The sequence below is a fragment of the Paracoccidioides brasiliensis genome (assembly GCF_000150735.1).
Source record: "Paracoccidioides brasiliensis Pb18 unplaced genomic scaffold supercont2.2, whole genome shotgun sequence".
Taxonomy (NCBI): domain Eukaryota; kingdom Fungi; phylum Ascomycota; class Eurotiomycetes; order Onygenales; family Ajellomycetaceae; genus Paracoccidioides; species Paracoccidioides brasiliensis.
Genome location: NW_011371359.1, coordinates 724,959 through 747,994, shown reverse-complemented (window position 1 = coordinate 747,994; position 23,036 = coordinate 724,959). Strand labels below are relative to the sequence as shown.

The 23,036-nt window shown below is 44.0% G+C and overlaps 6 protein-coding genes across 6 annotated transcripts; 3 read left to right on the top strand and 3 right to left on the bottom strand.

Annotated features, from left to right (window-relative positions):
• Window positions 1-594: 594 nt before the first annotated feature.
• On the top strand, window positions 595-5,189 carry PADG_01429 (uncharacterized protein; the record flags this gene model as incomplete). Its single annotated transcript, XM_010758608.1, has 4 exons — window positions 595-741; window positions 846-4,662; window positions 4,728-4,912; window positions 4,968-5,189. 4 exons carry the CDS (start codon window positions 595-597, stop codon window positions 5,187-5,189), a joined length of 4,371 nt encoding a protein of 1,456 aa, XP_010756910.1.
• Window positions 5,190-8,192: 3,003 nt separating this feature from the next.
• Window positions 8,193-10,011, top strand: PADG_01428 (uncharacterized protein; the record flags this gene model as incomplete). Its single annotated transcript, XM_010758607.1, has 2 exons — window positions 8,193-9,726; window positions 9,818-10,011. The coding sequence occupies 2 exons, from the start codon at window positions 8,193-8,195 to the stop codon at window positions 10,009-10,011; spliced, it is 1,728 nt and encodes a 575-aa protein (XP_010756909.1).
• Window positions 10,012-11,270: 1,259 nt separating this feature from the next.
• PADG_01427 (40S ribosomal protein S12) lies at window positions 11,271-11,856 on the bottom strand (the record flags this gene model as incomplete). Its single annotated transcript, XM_010758606.1, has 2 exons — window positions 11,271-11,395; window positions 11,511-11,856. The coding sequence occupies 2 exons, from the start codon at window positions 11,854-11,856 to the stop codon at window positions 11,271-11,273; spliced, it is 471 nt and encodes a 156-aa protein (XP_010756908.1).
• Window positions 11,857-13,716: 1,860 nt separating this feature from the next.
• PADG_01426 (uncharacterized protein) lies at window positions 13,717-14,932 on the bottom strand (the record flags this gene model as incomplete). Its single annotated transcript, XM_010759146.1, has 2 exons — window positions 13,717-14,692; window positions 14,757-14,932. 2 exons carry the CDS (start codon window positions 14,930-14,932, stop codon window positions 13,717-13,719), a joined length of 1,152 nt encoding a protein of 383 aa, XP_010757448.1.
• Window positions 14,933-17,048: 2,116 nt separating this feature from the next.
• Window positions 17,049-18,511, bottom strand: PADG_01424 (trifunctional uridine nucleosidase/nicotinamide riboside hydrolase/nicotinic acid riboside hydrolase; the record flags this gene model as incomplete). Its single annotated transcript, XM_010758605.1, has 5 exons — window positions 17,049-17,624; window positions 17,700-18,016; window positions 18,081-18,285; window positions 18,356-18,363; window positions 18,430-18,511. 5 exons carry the CDS (start codon window positions 18,509-18,511, stop codon window positions 17,049-17,051), a joined length of 1,188 nt encoding a protein of 395 aa, XP_010756907.1.
• A 420-nt stretch (window positions 18,512-18,931) lies between these two features.
• PADG_01423 (uncharacterized protein) lies at window positions 18,932-22,934 on the top strand (the record flags this gene model as incomplete). The annotated part of the gene is made up of 3 exons (XM_010758604.1): window positions 18,932-19,472; window positions 19,541-20,363; window positions 22,103-22,934. The coding sequence occupies 3 exons, from the start codon at window positions 18,932-18,934 to the stop codon at window positions 22,932-22,934; spliced, it is 2,196 nt and encodes a 731-aa protein (XP_010756906.1).
• Between the last annotated feature and the right edge of the window lie 102 nt (window positions 22,935-23,036).

Below are 23,036 nucleotides of genomic sequence, written 5' to 3'. Positions count from 1 at the left end.
ATGGTCAAGAGAGGGCACCGTAGCAATGCTCTTACTTTTCCCTATATTTTATCGGGGTCGGGGAGTAATGTGGTGTAGGTGCAGTAACCATATCTACATAATTACCCCGTACTCTGTAGAGAGCATCGGACGTTCGAGGTTTTGAAATTCGCCGGGGAAAAAACCTTCTGCGAGGTTTTAAACGTTTGGGGCCAATCTCAGTGCACGTGATGAGTGGATATGCCCATTGACAATCCAACAAAAATGCTATCCTTAAGACTCCTACAAAACCCATCCACCGGTTCATATCCCACACATATCTCATTCATTGTGCATCTCTATATTGCTCTTGATGGTAGTGATATTGCATATATATTGCATATGTCAGGTTCTTATCCTTAACTAACCCTCATCATAGTTTCCTCACATACCCTAACCATGGCGTCGATCGGTGAGGTTGAATAGAAATGCATCAGCAATATTGTGTTGTAGCTATGTGCAGAGTATGTAGACTGCGTTGTATTTTAGATGAGGTGGTTCTGAGTATAAAAAAGGGATCTCAGCTCTAAAACCACGTTCAACTGTAAATCCTCATCTCCCAGCACTTCAACGACCATGCGATTTCGCAACAAATCAAGGCTCGTCTTAGAAGAGGAATATTATATACAGTGCTCCCCCATTAACATACGATACTCACAATTGATAAATGTAAACAACTCCCCTAAAAATACACATAATCAACATCACAACCTCATATTGCAGGTAATTATCCTCGGTAAATATCATCGAATCTCACGGCGGGAATTCAACCAGGCAACAGTTCCCAAGGTTTGCTGCGAAGTGGCAGAAAGCCAAAATAGTACTAGCGCCAGGATGGGTTTACCGCCCTTCCCTTTGAGAACTTGAACGTTCTTGCGCCCGATGTTCAAGTGAATCATCCCAACGACAACCCCAACCATCAAACCTTTACTGCTACCCAACCCCGTATCATCCAACGCGAACCACCAGAAGCTACATATTCTCCCGGCAGCTTTGTAGCTAGATATACAATCGCGCCGTCGCGGTTCTGCCTTGGGCTCCTCCTAGAAGCTGTGATCGAGTCTGGCTCGATCGGCGGACATCTCTCACAATCAGCAGCTACGGCTACTAACGATGAAGCAGAGAGGCCAAAGATCCTGACTGCAGCCGCTATGAATGATGCTGATGCTGATGCAGTGCTGTCTTTGCCAACTGCTTCTCCCACTAATGGTGACACCGATCAACACGTGAAACCTACCCCAGAGCTTACAGTGAACAACGTTCCATCGCAGGCTCCTTCTCTACATGAAAAGCACAGGGCGGAGCGGGAGAACGATGGTGGTAATGGCAATGAAGATAGAGTTAGTATAAAGGCGGATTCAGAGGCGGAAACCATAATTCAGTCGGGACGAGAAGAGCTATCTCCAGAGAAAAAGAGGCGATTTATTCAACATAAACGCGATAGGAGTCCTGGGAGAACTGAAGACGATAGAGATTCAGGAATCGCGTCGTCATCTGAAGGTGCGAAACCTCGAAAGCGACAGCGGGTGGAAAATGATAACGCGGACGATGGACCCACCGAATCTCGCGATGTTAGTGGACGGATCTCACGGGTTTCATCTCCCACACAGGAGACGAAACAAACCCAGGCAGAAGATTTAGGGAGCGCTTCTGCCATACGCGGTTCACCACACCCACAATCTGGTGATGCTGAAACTAACAAAAGTCGGCCCTCGACAAAGCGTTGGTCAAGCGAGGGCGTGGTTCGAACGGGGGAAGGAGAGACCCGTCGCCATCGCGACCGTCAACATAGATCGGATTCATCCCATAACAAACATCCGGACGAAGCATCAAACATATCTCATTCACGACATATATCTAACCATCGTTCCACATCACCAGCCTATCGTTCCCACCATAGAGTTACATCTGGATCGCAGCCATCTATTGATACTAAGAAAAGAAGACGACCACCACCTACACTTGCAACGGGATCACGCCGCCAAATATCAGAGGATAGAGACTCTGTTTCGTCCTCCGCTAGCGGATCTCCCTTACCATCTGCTCGTCCGCGCAAGTCAGCCACTGGTGAACAATCTGCTATGTCTCCCGCAAAACAGATGCAAGCAAAAAAACAGCGAGATCAAAATGGCCGGACGAGACTTGCCAGGGCTTGTGCAATGCAAGAAGTCGAGGCTGCGAAAGCACGCCACGCTGAACGTCCCGAGGATCTAAACATCTCTGATAATGCGGGGAACACACCACTTCAGATCGCAGCCCTTGAAGGCTGCGTGGAAATTGTTAGATTCCTCATTGAAGCTGGATGCGAAATCGACACAAGAAATATCGACCGAGATACTCCGCTCATTGATGCTGTGGAAAATGGTCACTTGGACGTGGTGAAATTACTTTTGGATGCGGGCGCCAATCCTCGCCTTGGTAATGCTGAGGGTGACGAGCCATACGACCTTGTTCCATCTGATAATGAGAACTATGAAGAGATGCGAAAAATAATCGCGGAGGCCAAGGCCAAGGGGCAGCGAAGACGAAAATCTGCGGACCAATCTGCTCGTGCCACTTCTTCAGTCAGAGAACCGTCATCTCGGGGTGCATCCGCAGCTAGTCCTCGTGATTCCCCGCCAGTACACTGCCAGCGAAGTCCTCCTCCTGTTGGTCTCGGAGCTCGTCGAAGAACTGTGAGGAGTGAAGCAACAAGAAACGATTTGTTGTGGACGAAGGCAACACCTGAAAATCTCCGAGATTTCGCTGCCAAAGGTGATATGGCCGGTGTGGCGAATATACTTAACGTGGGGCAAAAAGCTGATCCCGAGTCGCTGATTGCTGCTGCAAAAGGCGGCCATGACGAAGTCTTAGGCATTTTACTAGGAATGGGTGACCCGGACCCGGATCCTGAACCACTACAAACTGGCAATCACAATAAGCCGGGCTACAATACTCCTATGTTAGCTGCAATTGGCAGAGGCAATATCGCTGTTATTCAACTTCTATTAGATCAACGAGGCTTCGACCCTACACGCCTTGATCGCCGTGGTCGTACGTACTATGAGTTGTCCCGGGAACGCAGAGGAGATCATTGGGAAAAGGAATATGAGCTCTTAAAGCAGGCCTATGATAAACATGTGAAAACTCGCAGAACCCGGAAACTCGATACCAAATCTCCTCGAAGGTCTCGTGATAAAAATGTAGATGTGAAAAAACATGCTCAACGAGAGTCACCCTCCCCGGGACCTTCGTCACAACAAAAAGCTGCTAGAACTTCGGACCAGAATTGCCAAATCAATCACTCGCCTCGGGAAAAAGATAGCGTAAAGGAGAAGAAAAGGCCCGAGGGTGCCAGTCACGGAAAAGAAAAACGAGCCTCATCTATCGGCAACCGAGCAAAGGCATCAAATAAAGAAATAGGCAACTACCGTGACCAGTCTGCAGTCGGATCCGATCAAGAGACACAGCTAGACCGGAAAAAGCTAAAGGACTCCACCCCTTCACAGACCGGAGAAGAGCCTATTAAACGTCGGCGTCTCATTGCTGGTCGGCCACCTGACCGCGTGAAGCGGAGAGAGAGTTTGATATCGTCTGACTCTCACTCTGGTCGCGATGAAACGGCTAAACTGCCTGCTGAGCACACAAATAGCGACGCCAAGCCTACCAAAAAGGCTGGCTCATTGAAGCGTTCTCGAAGCAGTGTTTCCCCAGAACCACCCCAGGCTCGTGGCCGCCAACGCAAGGATGAAGATTCTCGTGATACTCTAAAGAAGCGGAGACGCGTCCGATCAGAGGAGAACGACCTTTCATCCTCCAATAGTACGGCAAAGAAAACTCTAGAGTTACCGGGACGGCCGTCGAAAACCCAAGGGCGGCGGAGAAGTAGTAATGCCCCGAAGCCAAGCACAGATGGAATTCGCACTACTGACAATCAAAACGAGATGGAGTCCTTGGGTACATCAAAGTCTAATCTGGCACTGTCTACGATTAAGCAAGAGCAGAGGAAAAACGAGTCTGATATATGCGACATTCCAATGGAGGATGTCGATCGCGCTGCCCCAGAAGCCAGACACGTTAAAGATGCTCAGGAGGCCGAAGAAAAGGAAGCCAGGGAAGCCAGGGAAGCCAAGAAAGGTAGAGAAGCACAGGAAGCGGAAGAAAAACGTATCGCTTCCCAAGCTGAGCGTGAAAAACAGGAGAAGGAGCTTCGCGAAGCTCAGGCGGCCAAAGAGTCGAGGGAAGCGGAGGAGGCGAGGGAAGCCGCAGAAACAGCGGCCCGTCTTGCTCGCGAGAAGGCTGAAGAAGAGGAGCGAAAAAGACAAGAGCTGGAGCTCCGTCGACTCCGACAAGCGGAGGAAGAGCGCCAGAAGCGGTTAGAACAGGAACGACTTCGTCTTGCGAGGTTGCGGAAGGAACAGGAGGAGCAGGAGCAGCGGCGTCGGGATGCTCTTCCAAACCGACTTCGTGCTGCGGCAAATTTTGTTGGCTGCAATGACCCCATTTCTAAAAGCCATGCCTGGCTTAAAAAGTTCATGCCAGTTGTAACAGCAACTACGCAACAAATCGATCCCTGTTGCGACCCCGAGGCGAAGGATGAAAGATGGATTCCCAACTATCTGATCGCACCCCTTCTTGCCACTAATGATCTTCAGCTTTCGCAATGTATGTCAATCCTGCTCCATTTACCATTAGGCGCGCCAGTGGAGACACTAACCCCATTGACACAGATCCAAGTTGGGAAAAGCGACCGGCCACTCCTACCCAGAGGAGCAATCTCTGGAGGGTAACCCGCCGTATCCTAGTAGAGGAAGGCGAACTCAATCCCTTGACGAGTAGTTACGAAGATGTTAAGCGGAAGGTTATCGAAACTCGACCTAAGTACTTTGCCATGGAGCATATTTTTTGGGTCAAGGTAATACCTCCAATGTATCCTTACGTGGTTTCTCTGTGCTAAAATGCACTTGTAGTATTCCGATTTTATGGATCTGGTTCCTCACATACCTCATTTTCACGGGCTTGATATTCAAACCTTGCGAATGCATGTTGACCCTGAGCCTGATGCTGAAACGACCGACATGAAGTCTCAATTGCCAAATGGGATAAGATCGGGCACTCCAAACGCAGATGCTGGATCAAAATCCCCATTAACTAACGGATTCGTAGCACTAAACGGCCATGCCCATTTTTGAAGCTACCTGACATTTTCAACTTTTCTTTTCCTTTGTTATTCCCCACCCGGTTCTCCTTCCTTCGATCTCGGAGCTTGGTCCATCTCTGGTTGTATTAGAGTTATATATGGGATATATGCGGGATTTGGGTCGGGCTTTTTTAAGGTGCAAACGGAATTCGGCCAGGATGGGGAGGTTTTCTGTATTGTTTGTGTGTGTATGATGTAGTCATGGATTTCTTTTGTTCTTTTCTGCGTCGAGATGGAGTGTTTGGTTATTAATATTATGATTGTCCTTTTGCATCATTTCCAAAATATTACTTCAAAGCAGTCGGTGTTTTAGCTCAGTAATGAGCATGATACGCTGATTCATGTCAATAGTAACATCTTTTTACACTTCGTAGAGAGTTTTGTCAGCAGAGTTGCAAATTTTAGATAACTGAATTAAAATTTTTAATTGTGAATTCTTAAATATATTTAATTATTTGAAGTAAAAGATGAAAAGAATTTAATTAAAAACTAGTAGCTAGTTGAGCAAGATAATATAATTCTCAACTGAGTCAGACACTCAAACTGAGTCGAACACTAAATTTAACATATAAAGAATTTTGGTTTTAATTGTAATTACCAACAACTAAAGAGAAATTTTCATTAAAAATTAAATTTATACTAGAATTTGAACATTTTCTTCTTGTATGTTTAATAGTTCTGCAGTTATTATATCTTTGTGAGATATGAAATCATGATTGTAAAACAGAAGATTCTCATATGTCCAACAGATAAATTAGAGAAAATAGTAAAGCTTTGAGCTTTGAGCTTCTTCTCTTGTAAAATCTTCATCTTGAATTAGTCTTTTAAGTTTTATATATTTTTACTTTTTTATAATTAAAGAGGTAAATAATCTTATACTCACAAGTACTAAAAATTTGAACTTTTTTTTTATATATTTTAAAAAACTTTATATAATTTTATTTATTTATTTCTATAGCTGATAAAGATTTTTTAAAAATTTAAAATATAAAAATAAATTAAAAGTTATTTTAAAATAATTTAAGATATAAAATCTTTTTAATAATAGAATATATATTTAAAAAAAATTAATAATATTTAATTTAAATTATATTTATTATTTAATTAAATTTTTATATAATTATTTTAAAATAGTAAATATTTATATTTAAAAGCTATAATAAATATAATAAATTAAATAATATATAAAATTATTATTATTTTTTATATAAAGTTTAATTAAATTTTTAAATAAAATAATTTTTTAAATATTTACAGTTAAAATAAATATTTTTATAAATTATCTAAATTTAATTTTATCTATTATTTAATTATTATAATTAATATTAAGTCTTTAATTATTTGAAAATTTATCAAGTTAATATTTTTTAAATATTTTTATTATATATAAAATTTAAATAATTATTTAAATTTTAATTTTATTAAAGTTATATATATTATTTAATAAAATTTTATACTTTTTAATAATATTTTATAAATGTTTAAATTATTTATAAAAGTTTATTAATAATTATAATTTTTTAAAAAATAATAAAACTTGATTTAAATATAATAATATTATTAATAAACTTTTAAGATAAACCAGCTATGAAATTGTTAAAATATAGTTAATTAGTTAATCTAAGATTATTAAATTATTATAAAGCTATTTAAGCAGAAGTTAATTTTAGTTAAAGGAGATCTTGAAGTAGTTTATTATCAACAAAACTTGGTAAAGCGAGGTTACTTGGTCACGCGATAGTCTTTCACGTGATATCAAGACACACGCGAGCTGGATCTAATCAGATGTTTCTCCGACAGGTTTTCTCCCTTATCCCGTTAGCCGAGAGAAACTTCCTGCATTATGAATGGTTACGATTATTGATGAAAAGTTTGGTTTAAGTATTTTGACTTATTTTGCGCGGTTGTTTTGTGATGTTTGATTTTCAACGGGGGGGCTGGGGAACATTTGTTTTCGCCCCTAGTTGCGTCGGCACAATATTTAGATAGATAGATAGATGGGAAAGTTACCAGTTATCGTTCTCAAGGAGCTATGGTGCTACTTATTTAGTTTAAATAATATTTATTGGTGGTTGACGATAAATCAACCAAATACCCTGGGGCGAAGAAAAATGAGCGTGCAGTAAGGGTCCAACGCGGGGGATATTTATCTGTATAACTATAGTTACCCGCGTCATGTCGCCTAACCCAGGCGCTTTGGCGCAAGATTGAGATATAATATGGTGTTCAAGGGATCGGACAAGGGGTGTGGATATATATATGCATTTAAGCGCCACATACTCAGAATGAGGCAGAGGAGAAGATGGTTCTTTTGTGTCTCTGTGTATTTCATCCGGTTTCATCCCTGTCTTGAGATGGGCCCTTGTCCAACTTCCCACATTGTGATCGGCGGCTGTTGTTGTAACCATTCCCCTCCTCTTGCTATTATTCGGGATTTTTTTCTTTTTTTTTTCCGTGTTATATCGTTGCGGAAATGCATACTTCTTATTAGTTAAACATCTCGGCTTCTGTTGCTCCTTTCCTGGCTTTCTGTGCATTAGTCTGCCCGATTATATTCACTGCTTTGATAGTTAATAAATATTTAATCCCAACCAACAATGCCACCCGCTGACATCTCTTCTTCGATATCATCACATCCTCCCTCTCTGCCATCGTCGTGAGACATCCCCTCTCCTCAATATCTGCATGCTTTTGGTCTGTTCTATATTGAGTCGTTAATAGTTCTTATTTGCCTTCTGTAACAAGGCGGCTAGTGCAGTCGATCTAAAACGTCAATCCTCCCGCCTCCCACTGACAATAGAATATTTAACTTCTCCCCACCTTGACATGCTGTCGTATAAACATTTCGCAGATAACTGTCGTCTCTCATATCTGCCCATCAGAGGAACAGCAATCTCTACATTCACCCAGCTCTCCATCTCTAGCCTCCTCCCTCCGTTATCTTCAACAACTTGAGGTGATCTTTCGTCCGGTCCCAGAATTTGCAGCCACCCTCATGAATGTCCCCGAAGACGACGTGAATGACAATAGCGTTAGCTTTCTGCGTACGCACATGCCGTCCTCCCTCGATTCATCCCCAGGCCGTGTTCGAAGCCGCAGACACCAGCTACAGCCATTGGAAGATGAGTTGAATAGTAATATGGATCCAAGTTATCATCCAAGGCCGCCTGCGGCCGTTGGTGTAAGCAGTCGCATTCCCATTGTTCGGCCCCAACGAGACGTCTTTAACGGTGCTGCCAACTACGAAACCCGCTCTCGCTCGTCAACTTCTATATATGCCTGGGCGCAAGGATCGGATTACGAAGCTGAGGAAGATCCCAGTGTAGACCCTCCTGATCCAATCCAGGATAGGTGGGACGGTAGGCTACAAAGGGCTAGACGTACATCTTCGAGATCTCCGGGACAAAGGCGGGAAGGTTCGACTAGATCTCCCCGTCTATGGACCGCAAATCCAGATGGAGAATTGGGCGAGCCGTCGCGATATGGTCGGAGTGATCTGGCTACGGCTACGTTGCTTCAATCTGTTCGGCACCACCCGCGATTCTCTTCCCGAACCCGTGCTTTACAGACCTTTATACTTGACCGCGAACGTAGTGGCCATGTCTCAGAAGAAAGAGAGTGGCAACCCCCGGTTACTGCTCCCACCATGAATACTAGCTTATCCACACTGCCTCCCAGCAGTCATTCCGCTGTAAATCGTGGCGATATACCCAGAACCATTAGTGCCTCTGAGCTTCGAGATGCATATTCTGAAGACCGACCGGTTGACCGTCTCGAAGAAACGATAAAATATCTAGACAGGATTCGATTCTCCAACTCATACAATGAGCGTGTGCAGGTTACCACTGCAGGCAATTTCGTTCAATATGAATATCTGCGTCGCAACGAGGATGACTTCATCCTTGACACTTGTTCGATAGTCGGACCTTCAGACTCTTCATGGTTACGGCCAGGGATGGTATTTGAAGGCTCACAGCATGCTACAAATCAGTGTGACCGCTTAGGCATAAATCCCCATCAGAGACCTAGGTCCCATCAAGACCTGGATCCTGTTATTGTTAGTGGAGGCGAACTTGGTCGACGTAATGTACACACAAGTTCAGAAGGCCGCAGTTCCGGCTTGGATGGCTTGTACGAGTTCGGAAACGGCGATTCCACTGGTGCGTCGAGTCATATCAACAGCAGCAGCAGCAGCCATGAACATTGGCCGGTCAAGGTGACGATACATCATGTTGATTATAATACGATGACACTGTCTGGAACAATGGAGGCATATAATATTCCCGATAAAACTTCGAACAGCCAAGGGACTCACATTACCACTTTTCTGGAGGGCGAAATCATCGATTTCAACACGCATTCACTGGAGACGAAGAATTTTAAAGCAAATGTAGAGGTCGATAGCCGATACTGGCGCGAGTTGGAACCATTCAAGTACCTGTCTTACATCGAGATTGTGAAGAACCTTGTGAGCAAGAAATGGGTGACGGAGAAGTTGGCTAAGGGATGGATATTAATGCGTTGGAAAGGTTAGCTTTAATCCATTTGCCTCCCCCCATCTTTTGTCAAATCTTGTATAGATATTGCCATGACTATGCATTGACCCTCCTCCACCTCCAGAACGTTGCTTCATTACCCCATCTCACTCGCGCCAAGGTCTCACGATATCTGGCTTCTACTACATCTCCATCCGTCGTTCGGACGGCCACATCGAAGGGATGTACTATGACCCAGGTAGCTCGCCGTACCAGCACCTCTCCCTCGACCCGCAAACGAGGCATAGGATGATCTTCCCTGCCTATGGTTTCCGTTAAGAGGATATATTAATTGATTGATTGGTTTGCTTTGATTGGTCAACAGAATGGCAAAAACGGTTGTTATATGCTATCTTTCATCCTCTGAAACAATGTCTCCATGAAATTTATGAAATTCTTGGATAGGCCTCAGATGCTCAGTTACATAAAAATACTTATATATAATAGTTATATATAATAGCTCTAACTCTATTATTGTCAATGAGTGTGTGCTTTTGAAATTATACTCATTGCCGCTGCATGTATGTACTGACTCCTGACATTGATTCCTGGTTCATGGAGTTGACTTCACTTTTGTTAATTCCCCTTGTTAAAAATGAAGTGTACTGCTATGACAAATGGCTTGACAATGACATGTGTGATTATTTTTTCTACATGAATAAATCCAGAGACGTTGGGAAACGAGGGAGGTTCTAAAAGGGGTTGTTTGCTCTGTCTTATGCCCTCCTCCTTTTCTTGTTCTCTTTGTCATGAACAGACAGCCACAAGATGCTATCAATCTTCTACCCTCTCATCGCCTTTCAGCATGTACCCCGTACTATGAGAGAAGGGAAAGATGGTCTTGTTTAAAGAAGAGGAAATCCACATTGACATAATGCTTGCTGGCCCTTGTGTGTGATTAAAATACTGCGGAACCGAGTGCTCATTGCCTGTCTCGTCTCTTTCCCATCCCTTCCTATCGAACCTCTGAAATGCGCAATTGATAAATGATTGCTTTTATGAGATGTTGTACCTATCGGGACCTAAATTGTACACAAAATTAATGCACTAATGAAATTTATATAGGTAAATCCGTCTTGTCTTGTAGTCATGTAGTCTTTTAATAGCATCTGGCCTACAATTTCCTTTCTGGAGAATTACAACGGACAACACGGGGCTAATGTGTACGAATTTTCTACTACGTACCAATTGGATGAGGGAACGAAGCTAATGATATAAAAGGAAGGATATAAAGCAAGTTAGATTGGTATCAAGTGTTGCGGAAAATCAGAGATATTGAATCTTTGAAAGACCCCAACTATTTCGTAAGAATTTCATTTTGCGTTAATGCGGCAAAACGTTCTGGCAGCCGCGGAAGCAAACCCAACCCACTTTAGTAGCCATAGATATCCTTTATTTCCCACGTGCACTCCCCACTTTACTCCACAATTATACCTCATTCCTTTCTAATATTTTTCCTCTTTTCCCTCCCATCCCCCTAACTAAGTTTCCATTCGATTGGATCCCGACCTTTGACCCGACCTTCGACTGCGTTTTGTCTATTGCCCGGTCTGGAAGTAGTTGAGGAGGACGGATCGCTCCTGGGACTCTTCACCCCAGTCGCGGAGGACGACGCAAGAGCAGTTAACAACCTTGCGGGGGTTGCCTTCACGGTCGAGGACACCTGTTCACATGAAAAAAAAAAAAAAAAAAAAGTTAATTGATTAGTCCAGACGCTCATCTAAATGGAGTAAAGCCCAACAAGAATTCGACAAGAGAGAGGAAAAGAAAAGACTCACAAAGCCCAACCCATTCGCCCAACATCTTCCCATCAGGGACCTTGATGAGAGGAATCTTGTGCTCCGAGCAAAGCGCAATGACAAGCTTCTTGTACGCGTCTTCCTCGCAACTCTCATTGAGCACACACATGTGAGCCTGGCGGCGGTCGAGGGCCTTGGAAGCCTCACGCAGGCCACGGGCAAGGCCGTCGTGAATTAGAGCGATCTTGAGCACGCCCTTGAGCGCGTCCATGACAGACATGGAGCTGCCGACGGTGGTGTCGGCGGACACCTCGACCTCATCGGCAGTGCCGACGGGTGGGTTGGATGTAGTCTCTTCTCCGTCCGACTGTTTTCGCAGTTTCATCCGTTAGTATTTTTATTTTTATTTTTATTTTTATTTTTATTTTTATTATTTTTTGGGTGGTGAGAAGGTAGGCCGGGAATTTGGCGGCATTGAGGTTGGCCATCTCTGCTTGCTTCCGCTTTCTAGCCATTTGGGAGAAGTAGTTTGAAAGGAGGGCTACACACCATTGTGATCTAAGTAGAATCGATTGGGATCGTTTCCAAATGTCGGATTATCCTCAAAGAGGTGGGTTGTAGGAAAGTGAGTTTCTTCTTGACGTTGCGAGTCCAAGATGGTGTGGTTGGATATTTCGAAGTTCTGTCACCGTTTTAAATTTGAACCTCGTCTAATTTGGTGTGCCCTATTGCTTATATAAGCGACAGAACATTGTGGGTAACACCAATACCACGTGATTACATCGCGGGTAGCTCGCTCGAATTGGATCTAGAGTAAAAGAAAAGTGATAAAAACCTTTAGTTTTTGTGAATAGAGACAGATTTAATTTATCTCACAGAATTACTATCATATTGAGAGTATTTCTTCTATATATTAGCAATAATTATAATATATATTTACTAATAATAATTAAATAATTCAATTAATATTTTAATAGTATATAAGTTAAATTTATATAAAGAAATATTAATCAAGTATTATTTTTATTTCTATTAAATTAATTAATAGCAATAATAATAAAAACTCAAGTAATTAAATAATTATCTTTTTCTCTTTTTTTAAATTAAATTTTAATTAATTATATAATATTATTTATTATTTATTATTTATATTTAATTTAAAAGTTGTAATATTCTCTTATTTATTAGTTTAAAAATATAAAGAGATAATATACTTTTATATAAACAATATCAATATATTGAAAGTTACAAATAAACTAAAACTTGCTTATATAAAAGAATATAGAAATAATAACCAATGTTTCATTCAATAAAAATATGAAGACAGCACCTCTGAAGTTGCTGCAGAAATTTATCTGACATGCATCAAGAAGTTTCAGTGTTATTCTCAAAGCACTGCACGTTGAATTCAAATAGGCACTCTTTCTGGCAACTTTTTGGAATTGTTCTTTGGAGATTTTGCAGCAGATAAATGGTGATGGGTGAAAACGGCGATGTACGATATTGGAGCATGTCACTGACCCTAATCATTAACCTTCCCATCTTTGACTATCCAGAACCTCCTCCTGCCTTTGGATAGCCCCATCATCGTCGGCGACTATTTCTGTTGGACATGTACACCGTTGTGGCATAACATGTATGTACAACGTCATAAAAAGAAGGACCATCGGCCCGTAGGTTGCGCAATGAACTGAACCAAGCCAGGGCCAACTGTATGCCTGACTGTATTGGGCTTATCAATTCTGTCGCGAACTATAAACTAATTTGGCGATGTAGAGAACCATGGTTGTTGAGATACCACGTTTAACTACTTGTTTGGATGTATGATATAGTTATTTGATGACTTTTGCCAACATCGTGGACTCAAAGCTACCAGAAAGTTCAACCCAATGCATTCCTTCTGCAGAATGTTACCCAGGATGTTGCTCCACGTGCTCTCTGAACAGCAATGACAATTGCTGTCAAGAATTTAGTTTCTGGATTTACGAGTCTAGCCACTCAATCAACTTTAACTTCTCCAATACTATTCCAAGCATGATACATTGCTTATTATCGTTCATTACAGAATTCTATGACCAGACCCAAAGTAAAACCAGATTACAGTGCTCACCCACAAACTCTCGGAAAAGGAAAAATGCGCGAGTGAGATATGTAAGACAATAATAACCGTTTATTCCCTACCATCTCAGTCTGATTCCAATGGGAAAACAAAAAATCCAAGGACAAGCAGAGCAGCGGGCATCAGTTACCACTCCCGAATGCCCCCATCAATCCCATAGAACTCCTTTGGTAGCCATGATGCCGCGGTTTCAGCAACACGGCGCACTTCCTCCTCATTTATCTCGATTCCCAAGCCAGGTTTCATTAGAGCGTCAACATGGCCGTCCTTGACATCAAAAACTGAAGGGTCTGTCACATAGTTGGCGATATCATACTCCCCCGCATCCGTGTTATAGTGGATCCCTAGGCTCATTTCCTGGATGACAAAGTTTGGAATTGTGAGGTCGATCTGCATGCTAGCAGCGAGTGAGATGGGCCCCAGCGGGCAGTGCGGGGCCATCGCCACATCGTATGCCTCTGCCATGGCTGCGATGCGGCGAATTTCGGAGATACCCCCGCAATGACTGATATCTGGCTGTAGGATATCGACGCTCGCATCTTCCAGGAACCGTTTGACGTCCCATCGGTGGTAAAGCCGTTCTCCCAGGGCAATCGGTGTGGAAACCTGCTTGGAAAAATGTTTGATTCCCTCGGGATGCTCCGAGAGGAGTGGTTCTTCAATGAATAGGGGATGATAGGGCTCAACTATTTTAGCCAGCTGCTTGGCCATCGGTTTATGTAGACGGCCATGGAAGTCGAGAGCAGCGTCAAGTCCCAGAGCCTTTACGGCTTGGAGTCGTTGGATGCAGGATTCGAGAGCTCGCGGAGAGTCAAGCCAGTTCACGTCCTCAGTAGCATTCATTTTGATTACCTTAAACCCTTGGGCCAACCGGGCTCTAGCCGCTGATTCAACATCCGAAGGACGGTCACCCCCAATCCAAGCATAAACAGATATCTTGTTGCGAACCTTGCCTCCTAATAACTGATGAATTGGTACGCCTAACCGGCGGCCTTTGAGATCCCAAAGGGCAATGTCAATGCCAGAGATTGCTGACATGAAAACAGCGCCCCCCCTGTAGAAGCCTAGGCGCCAAGCCGTCTGCCAGATTTGCTCGATGTCACTGTACCAATCAAGTCAGCCATTATATTCAAGTCCTCTTCTTTGCATGGGTTCTTTCGACATACTCTGCTTCATAGCCTTGAAATCGTTTACAAAGAGCATTCAGGCTGCCCTCAACGGCCTCTGAATGTCCCTCTAATGTACTTTCACCCCATCCATGGTTTCCATCTTCATCAGTAACTTTAACAAACAGCCAACGTGGAAGTACACGGAAATACTCAATGGTTCTGATTTTACCCATGTTAAATCTTTTGTCAAGGATGGAATGGTGGGTTGAGTAGTAAAGCTGGGGAAGCTATTATAATCGAATTCGTCAAGCTAGGGGATTTGGAGACGGACGAATGGACGGCGAAATTGATGGATGATGGACAGGGAGGATGATACCAGCTTATATAGGTAGGAGAATGGTGATAAATTTCGAGAAAGGACACATCAATCCACAGTAAGTCTTCTTCGTAGGATTGAATATATCCGTCCTAGCAGGGATTAACAAAGCAAGAATGATGCAATTCTAGCTATGGGTATCCCGCAAATCTAAGTAGGTAGAGATGCTGCTAGTATCCGCATGGTTTAACAGAGCGGAGTCCATTGGGACATACTATAAAGCGAGGTTTCCCGGTGCTGGTTCTGCCGCAGAGAGATAACATGCTCACGATATCTGCATCGAATCCGACACCATGGCATTTAGTTGGAAGACAAACAACAGGGTAACCCAGGAATGCAATACAAGATACCTTGGCGCTATCGGAATAGAGAGAATCGAGCGCATGTTATCGATTGACACAAGTAATCACACCTGTGCCAATTTAATGGTTGCAAGTTATCTAGGACCTTGGTGGAAGCTGGCTAACCTCCTGCTACACAGCGGAAGCGGAAGTGGCACAAGAGTGAGAACTTATGAGAAAATATGACGGGCGCTCTCCTTGATGAATGAAACGTACAAAGATCCCCCGGAGTTTAAACCTATTTTATATTGCTGAATATTGGACAGCGTCGACTCAGCATGTGGAATCAAAAGACAATAGTGTCTCCAGCAGCCTCCGGTAGCTGGTGTAAGAGACGGTATTTGATTGCAGTGATCCGCCGGTGGATCTGGACCCACTGAAGGGGAGGGACAGGTTGGGACATTTAAATATTTATCATGGCCAAAAGTCGTTGCAAGGGGTAATAATATCCCAACTGATCCATCGGAATTTAGCCTCCTGTGAAAAATCGAGATATTTTAGCCATCCATCTGGCAGTGAGAAAGTTACAGAAAATCAGATAGTCCACGCCTTTCTTTTTCATAAACAGTTCGGAAGGACATCCATTAAAAAAAAAATAAAATAAAATAAATAAATAAAATGGCTAGCCCAGAAATACTCAATATCATCAAAAATTGATCAATGCAATTTGCCGGCGCAATTGCTACTATCTTGGAACCCAAAAAGCAGCCCACATCGAGTCTGTTATACATTACCGGTGGCCTGCAGTGAGTATAGCTATCCAATCAATTATGCATAGAAATATATTTGTGTTTTGTGGGTAAAGATGAGGAAGGTCAAGAAAAAGGGATGACGAGACAATGGTACAGTCAATCAAAGGAATGCGAACAGCAGAAGTGAATGATGGAACAGGTGTTTGTTAATATCCTGGTTTAGCTTGAAATATAAATGTTTCTGTAGATGTATTTTCTGTTGTATCATCATGATCGCAGGTTTCAAAGGCGCAAGCATCTACGATTACATCTGCAACCACACCAATTCTCCCTTTGCATCTGTAAATCCAACTCCAGTTTCCAACAGGTTCCTTGGAAGGTCTATCAGATTGACTGCATTCGATGTCGGCGTGTGAGTTGAACCAGCACAACTTGGAAACAAACGCTAGCCCGAGGTCAATACACTGCAACATTCGGTTCATTTCCTAATTCCAGAAGCCTTGCCTTTGGCGCTTGGTACGGTTTATTGTAATATTTCAAAGCCCAGTTGCCCGGACAGGGAAAGGTGAAGATGGTTGGGGGCTGGCTATGGGCAATTTCAATGACATGCCATGTCTTTCCGCTGAACTGTGAATGCCACAAGACATCAAAGCATCCCGAGTCGTTATATCATTCCGATACCAGTTCTCCAAGATCGAGAGGATCGAGTAAAAGTCGCCAGGGAGAGGTAATGTGCTTAGCAAGAGGGAAAGTATCTCGTAGATGCGAATAGGATAAATATGGTTTTTACATCTAAACTATCTGAGCGTCTATGGTGAGAATAAATTTGATAAATATATCTATTCGTAGAAAAAGAGCCCACATTTTCATCAACAATTGAATCATAAGGGGGGGAAACCAACCTTCCAAACTTACAAGTATATCCAAAAAGCTGATATCATCAATTCAATTCGTGAACTCTTTTGGCACGTAATGCATTCCAATCATCCGCCCTCCTCAAGCAATCAAGTACGACATTCCAAAATCCATCAACGTCGACTCCGCGTGGTATAGTGACACCGCCCTTCCCGGGTTCTAGGAGGCTAGCAAGAGTCCGGCCAACCTCGCCCGTAAGTTCCGGGTCCGAACTATGTTGTCCATCGGTGACAACGTTGACGAGGAAGCGCTCTCCGCCCCTATCATCGAAATGGAGAAATTCCGGAGCCTTGCTTTCACTACTCCGGTTGTTGAGGTTAGACAGGAGCACGGCAACAGCAACGGGGTCGTGAAGTGGCGGCCCGACGTCTAGACCAAAGACACTTTCATAGGTATTCGCAAAAAAGACGAGTAGAGCGTACAGGATCTGGCGGAGGACTGATGAAGTGCCGTTCGTGCCTTGTTGGGGTTCGGTCTGTAAAATTAGGGATTGCACTTTGGGTGTACCTAACACCTGGTGGGTTAAGTCTAGAGGTATCAAGGTGGTTTTTGCTGCGAGAATCGGGGATGAAAAGATGGATTGCGCGGCTTCGGGATCACACTATTTTCATTAGAGGGAGGTAAGGAAAGGGAGGGACTATAATGCAACTCTGGATTCATAGAAGGGGATGCTAACGTAGATATTAAACTCCGCACAGTGTGTGGTGTTTCCAATTCGAGCTTCCTCCCCTTTCCGTTTGCAAATAGGGGCATCCGAAAACCCGTTACCAATTGCACCGCCCATTATGCTGACACCTCGAACATGCTCAACAACTTCGGGAAACGTTGCGAAAAGAAGTCCGACATTGGTGAGTGTGCCAGTTGCCACTAGCCAGGCAGTGTTTTTAGGCTGCGCCAGAAGAGCGTTTCGCATAGCAAGGATCGCATTTGAGTCTTTCATCGGGGGTCGCGTTGGTGCTGGGAGTAGATCTGTACCATCTAGGCCTGATTCACCTAAAAGGGAATGAAAATATTCATGTTAGCAATGGACTGAGGAGAGGCAAATGTGCATCCGTACCGTGAATATCTGGTGCGTGGACAGCAACTCTGCAAAACGGCTTTGCCACGCCTGGATACACAGGAATGTCTGATCTGCCAATGGCTTCTAGTATGCTTCCCGCATTGCGCGTAGTATTCTCGAGCGAGCTGTTTCCATGGACGGTACTGATCCCTAACAATTTCAGAGCGGGATGGTGGACAGCTAAGAGAATCGCAAATGCATCCTTTTTACTTCAGTTCTACCATAATACTTGTATGCGAAGGGGTCAATATAGTGTCAACTTGGTGACTTACATCATGTCCTGTATGGGATATGTTAATTATTTGCTCACTTTGACTTGACGCCAAAAGCAACAGCTAAAACCCACCTGGGTCGCAATCCAACCAAAGAGGAGTTACCCATCCTTCATGCGACAACAGCCCATGTGTAGGGCTTTCTCGGTCTTCCATACTAACGGATTTTCTCTCAATACGCCGATGTTGGTGACCTGCAATTTGGCCGCAGAAGCTTGAAGTTCGCCACTCCGTACCTAGAATACCTTATCGATAAACAAACAAGCGCATCGGCAATTTTAGAGCGCTAGTACATATTGGAACTAGCTCTTCAACTAATTCGGACTTATTCTCGGCCCGTCCAAGCCGCATGATAAGGATAAGGTTCTTGTAACAGGCATCAAACAACAAATTAACGACAGCTTTTCCTGGAGTGTTTAGATATCCTTAGAATCAGCCGCTTTCCAGGTCAAACCTATATAGCTGTATATACCGCCAGTCTTGAAACCCTGGTTTTGGCGAGCGGACGGACTTCCATGAAATCGATGCCATCCCGCTGGATGGTGCGTTGACCGCACACAGTTCAAACGCGGAGAGATGACCACCACCAACAATGGTGGACGATCACGTCTTCAAGGAGCCGCCACGAAATCTGGATCAATAGAATTCTCAGTCAAAGTCCCCACACTTTCTGTTCCATCCTCCAAGTCGTCTTCAGTATCTCGCTCCCCGTCGCGAGCTAGTCAAGCCAACAAATTCAGTGCTCCGACCAGCCTGACCGATGCAACCAACGACAAAGCTACAGCGTCGCTGATCCGCCGTGTGCTCTGTCCACAATCCAATAATCATGGGTCAGACCAACGGGAAAGTGGGACCCCTCGATCGCTAGAGGAGTTGCTTCCTCCGCTGACGAGTTCAAACGAAGTCGACCTACAGCTCTATGCTCTTATTGCCATCATAATTAAAGAGTTTGTTAATGTCTGGTACTCCAAAATTACGACAGACCATAATTTTACAGATGAAGTTATTCAAATCATTGCCCATTGCACCCGTGCACTAGAACAAAGGCTGCGACAAGTAGATGTGGACTCTTTGGTCTTGGATGAGATTCCTGCGCTGATTGAAGCGCATGTTGTTGGTGAGAGTGGAGCAGAGCGTTGTGTATTTTTATACGTTGAAGCTAACTGGGCTTACCACCAAATCCAGCTTACCGCATCGCCAGCCAGAATCCGCAACTAAACCGCACTGCCTCTTATTTCCGTACGGTTTACCACACTTTAAACCCACATCCAGCACTCTCTCCTGCACCGAACCTTTCAGACCCGAAGACGACTGAAGAACAGCAAAAACGGGAAACAATTTACCGTCAATTGCTTGCCCAGGGAATCTTAGCTGTGCTTCTACCAACCGAGGATCTGGAGAATGATTGCCTGAGAACTTTGGTTGGTGATATTTTGGCAGATATGATACTGGGCGAATTGGTCGGCGGCAAGGCCAGTGAAGGTCCTTTTATCTGGGAAATTATCACACACCTTATCATGGTAATTAAAAAGGAGGGATCTTATAACGAAAAGGTGCAGCACGTTCAAAGAAGTCGACTTGAAAAGTTCGGCCTTCTTTCAATGAATGAGGAGTCTGCCAGCGACGATTCGTCAGTCGCAAACAAATCACATTCGTCAGTAATTTTGTGGGGTTTCTTGCAATATTGCTATCTGATATATCTGGCTTTTCGATTTACACTGGCTGGCCTTTTCCGAGCAGCGTCCTCGTCACTTCCGGTTGCTTCACGGAAAGCGCCGTCTTCATCTCCACCACCGAGCCCCCTCAACCCTGCGTGTGAAGCACAATATTTAACCAACAGGGGCAGCTTGCAGCGTCCCGTTCTTAAATATCGACTATTTGGCATGGTGTCGCAATTGGTCGATGTGCCAAAGCGAATGCCATGGCTCGGAGGGGTTCTAGCTCTTGCCCAGCATGCGATGGTCGAAGGGCCAGGAAAGATCGCGGACACTGGGGAGATTGTCGACCGGTAAGCCCAAACTTTTATGTTACATTACCCTTAAGGCTCAGAATTTTATTGTCTTCTTCCCATCTTTTTAAAATGAGAAGGCGCCTTGATTGTGACATCAATTTTCTTTCGATGATGTCTGTCATGCGCGTCATATGCACCAGCGGGTAGGGCAGGATGGATCGCTCAATCCCCTGTAGTGAGAACCCTGGCGATTTTACTATCAATCTAAGGTGTTGCAGTGGCATCTGCCAGAGATGCCAAGCAAACAATGAGCGGGAGGGGTTGCTGATGACTTGCGTGCATGGTTTTTTAGTCACTTGATCTGATAGTTGCTGCTCTTGATCCAATGAGCACCTGAATCTCCTCCAAGGGACAGACCTAGCCGCAGTCTTACCCTCAACCAACCAGCGTTGCTGATTTGAACATGCCCAAAAACACCCTGTACCTCCGTTGCCCTCCTTGTTATGTATTTTACCTTGGTGGTCTTTTTTACCAACCCTTGCATTTCTGTGACGTTGTTTTACCGTATTACGCTGCAACAGTCACGTCTCACTGAAGTCTGTTTTATTTCATTTCTTTCTAGCGGACTTTTTAGACCGTTTTTTACCTTTCCAGTTTCAGAAAGGCGGTATTTTCATGCACTACTTCCATGTTAGTGGCTGTGTTGGGTTTTTTTCCTTCTCCAACTGCCGCCTGAGAAAGGCAAATCAATCATAGGATCAGCAGACAGACCAAAAAGAACGCTCGCAAACAGTCGTCACTAACATCCTCTCCGGTTCCTCATTGGTTGCTGCTGCTGATGCATTGCTTTTGATCTTTTTCGCCGGGGCCGGGCCTTTCCCTCCCGTCCGCTCTCAAAATATGTCCATTTTAAGCCCTTTAGCAGGCGGTGTCATTGGTCGATTATTTCACCTGTCTTTCCTCGCAGCAGCCAGCCAGCCAGCGACAGCAAAATATCGTGGAGCTCCACACGGGATCATTCTTGTTGGTCATGAACCACCATGTCTGTCGATGCTCCGGGCTGATCGTCCGCCACATGATCCCCTCTTGTCTTATCTGCAAGGCAAAAATTCCAGGCCAGTATAAAATCGACCATCTCGAGGATTTGACCATCTCCCCACTTTGTGAGCCAATTCCCGGCTCGAAATTTCGGGAAATGGGTCTCTTCTGATCCCGTCTAAACCCTGTGATATCGGTACACCTCAATTTGTGCAGCTCTTACCTTCACCGTCCCAGTTTTCGGTGGCTATCGATATCACAGAAAACTATTATACCCCTTCCTCTCTTTACCTCCTTCTTCCGCCCTTCCGATTCTGATGCTTCCGTATATGTCTGTCCATCGATAGATAGTAGCTCGTGATGATATCAGTGATCCTCACATCCCTGCTTCACTTTAGCGTTGATTACGAATGGGCCTGATTTGACTTTCTCTCTATCTCCCTCTCCCTCTCCCTCCCTCCCTCCCTCTCTCTCTCTCTCTCTTTCTTTCTTTTTTTTATTCTTTTTTTTTTTTTTTCGCTGCCCAGTTTATTTCTGCGAGTTCTTCGTTGCGAATATTGCGACCGTGATACACATTGAAACCCCTCTTTTCAACTCTTTTCAATGGGCTGGCTTTTCTTTTCTTTCTTTTTCAGATTTCTTTTTCTTTCCCTTTAAATTTCCAAAATTCACTCGTCCTTCTCTCGCTTGAAGTTCCGAACGATCCCTCTAATTAATTATGACCTGCCTGCTGACAACTTTCACTCGGTTCCTCGTAGGTTCTTACACGAGACGATCCAGAACCATCTATTGACCCCCACAATCTTGCCGGTTTTGCTCCTTGCAATTCGAACGACGCTCTTCCCGTTGAATTCAAAACCCAGTCTAAACACCAACATTTCAACTGCTAGCTCATCATCAGCAGATTTGACGGTGCCTCAGGCTCCTGTCGGAACCCACAGCTCCTCGGGTTCAACGCAGTTGCCTGCATCCCTACAAACCAAGTTGGAATCACAAACATCATCAAAAACCCAAGCAAATCCTATTAGGCGATCATGCGCGGCTAGTATTCTCTCGCTGATCCCACGCAGAGTGGCTTTGGCAATATTTTGTATTCCAACAACTACAGCTGAAAAATCACGACAGACACTAAAATTAGAATCTAATAATATAGCAAACACTTCCAACCGCAGCAGTAACAGAATACCCAACGTTGACACGGATATTGACCTGAGACTCGGATCCGCTTATGGACCATGCAAGTCTGGCATTGACCCATCTGCATCTCAACCCACACAAAGCGCTCCCGGTTCCTTTCGCTATTCTAAGACTATGAGCGCCCCCAAGGCAAATCCGAATAGAGAGAACAAAAATAGTGTTGCTCATCCCCATACTCAAGCCCTCGGGGCGTCCTTAGGCGAGCATGAAGCAAATGACGACCAAGAAGAGCTGCTCCTCTCCGCCTTTGAACGTGATATATTGGATTTATTTGCGGATACATATTGTAACAAACATCTCATGTACTCAATCATCGAAACGGTGCTCGTCAAACTCCTGCCCGAAATCTCCGAACTTGGAGTAACCGAACTCATGGCTGAACGGGGCGTCTAGAAACCTTCTTTTTTTCTTTTTTTTGATCTGCTTTCTCACGTGCTCATTTGTTACCTGTGTACGGATGATCTTCTCAATTTGTTTTCTATTTTATCTCATATA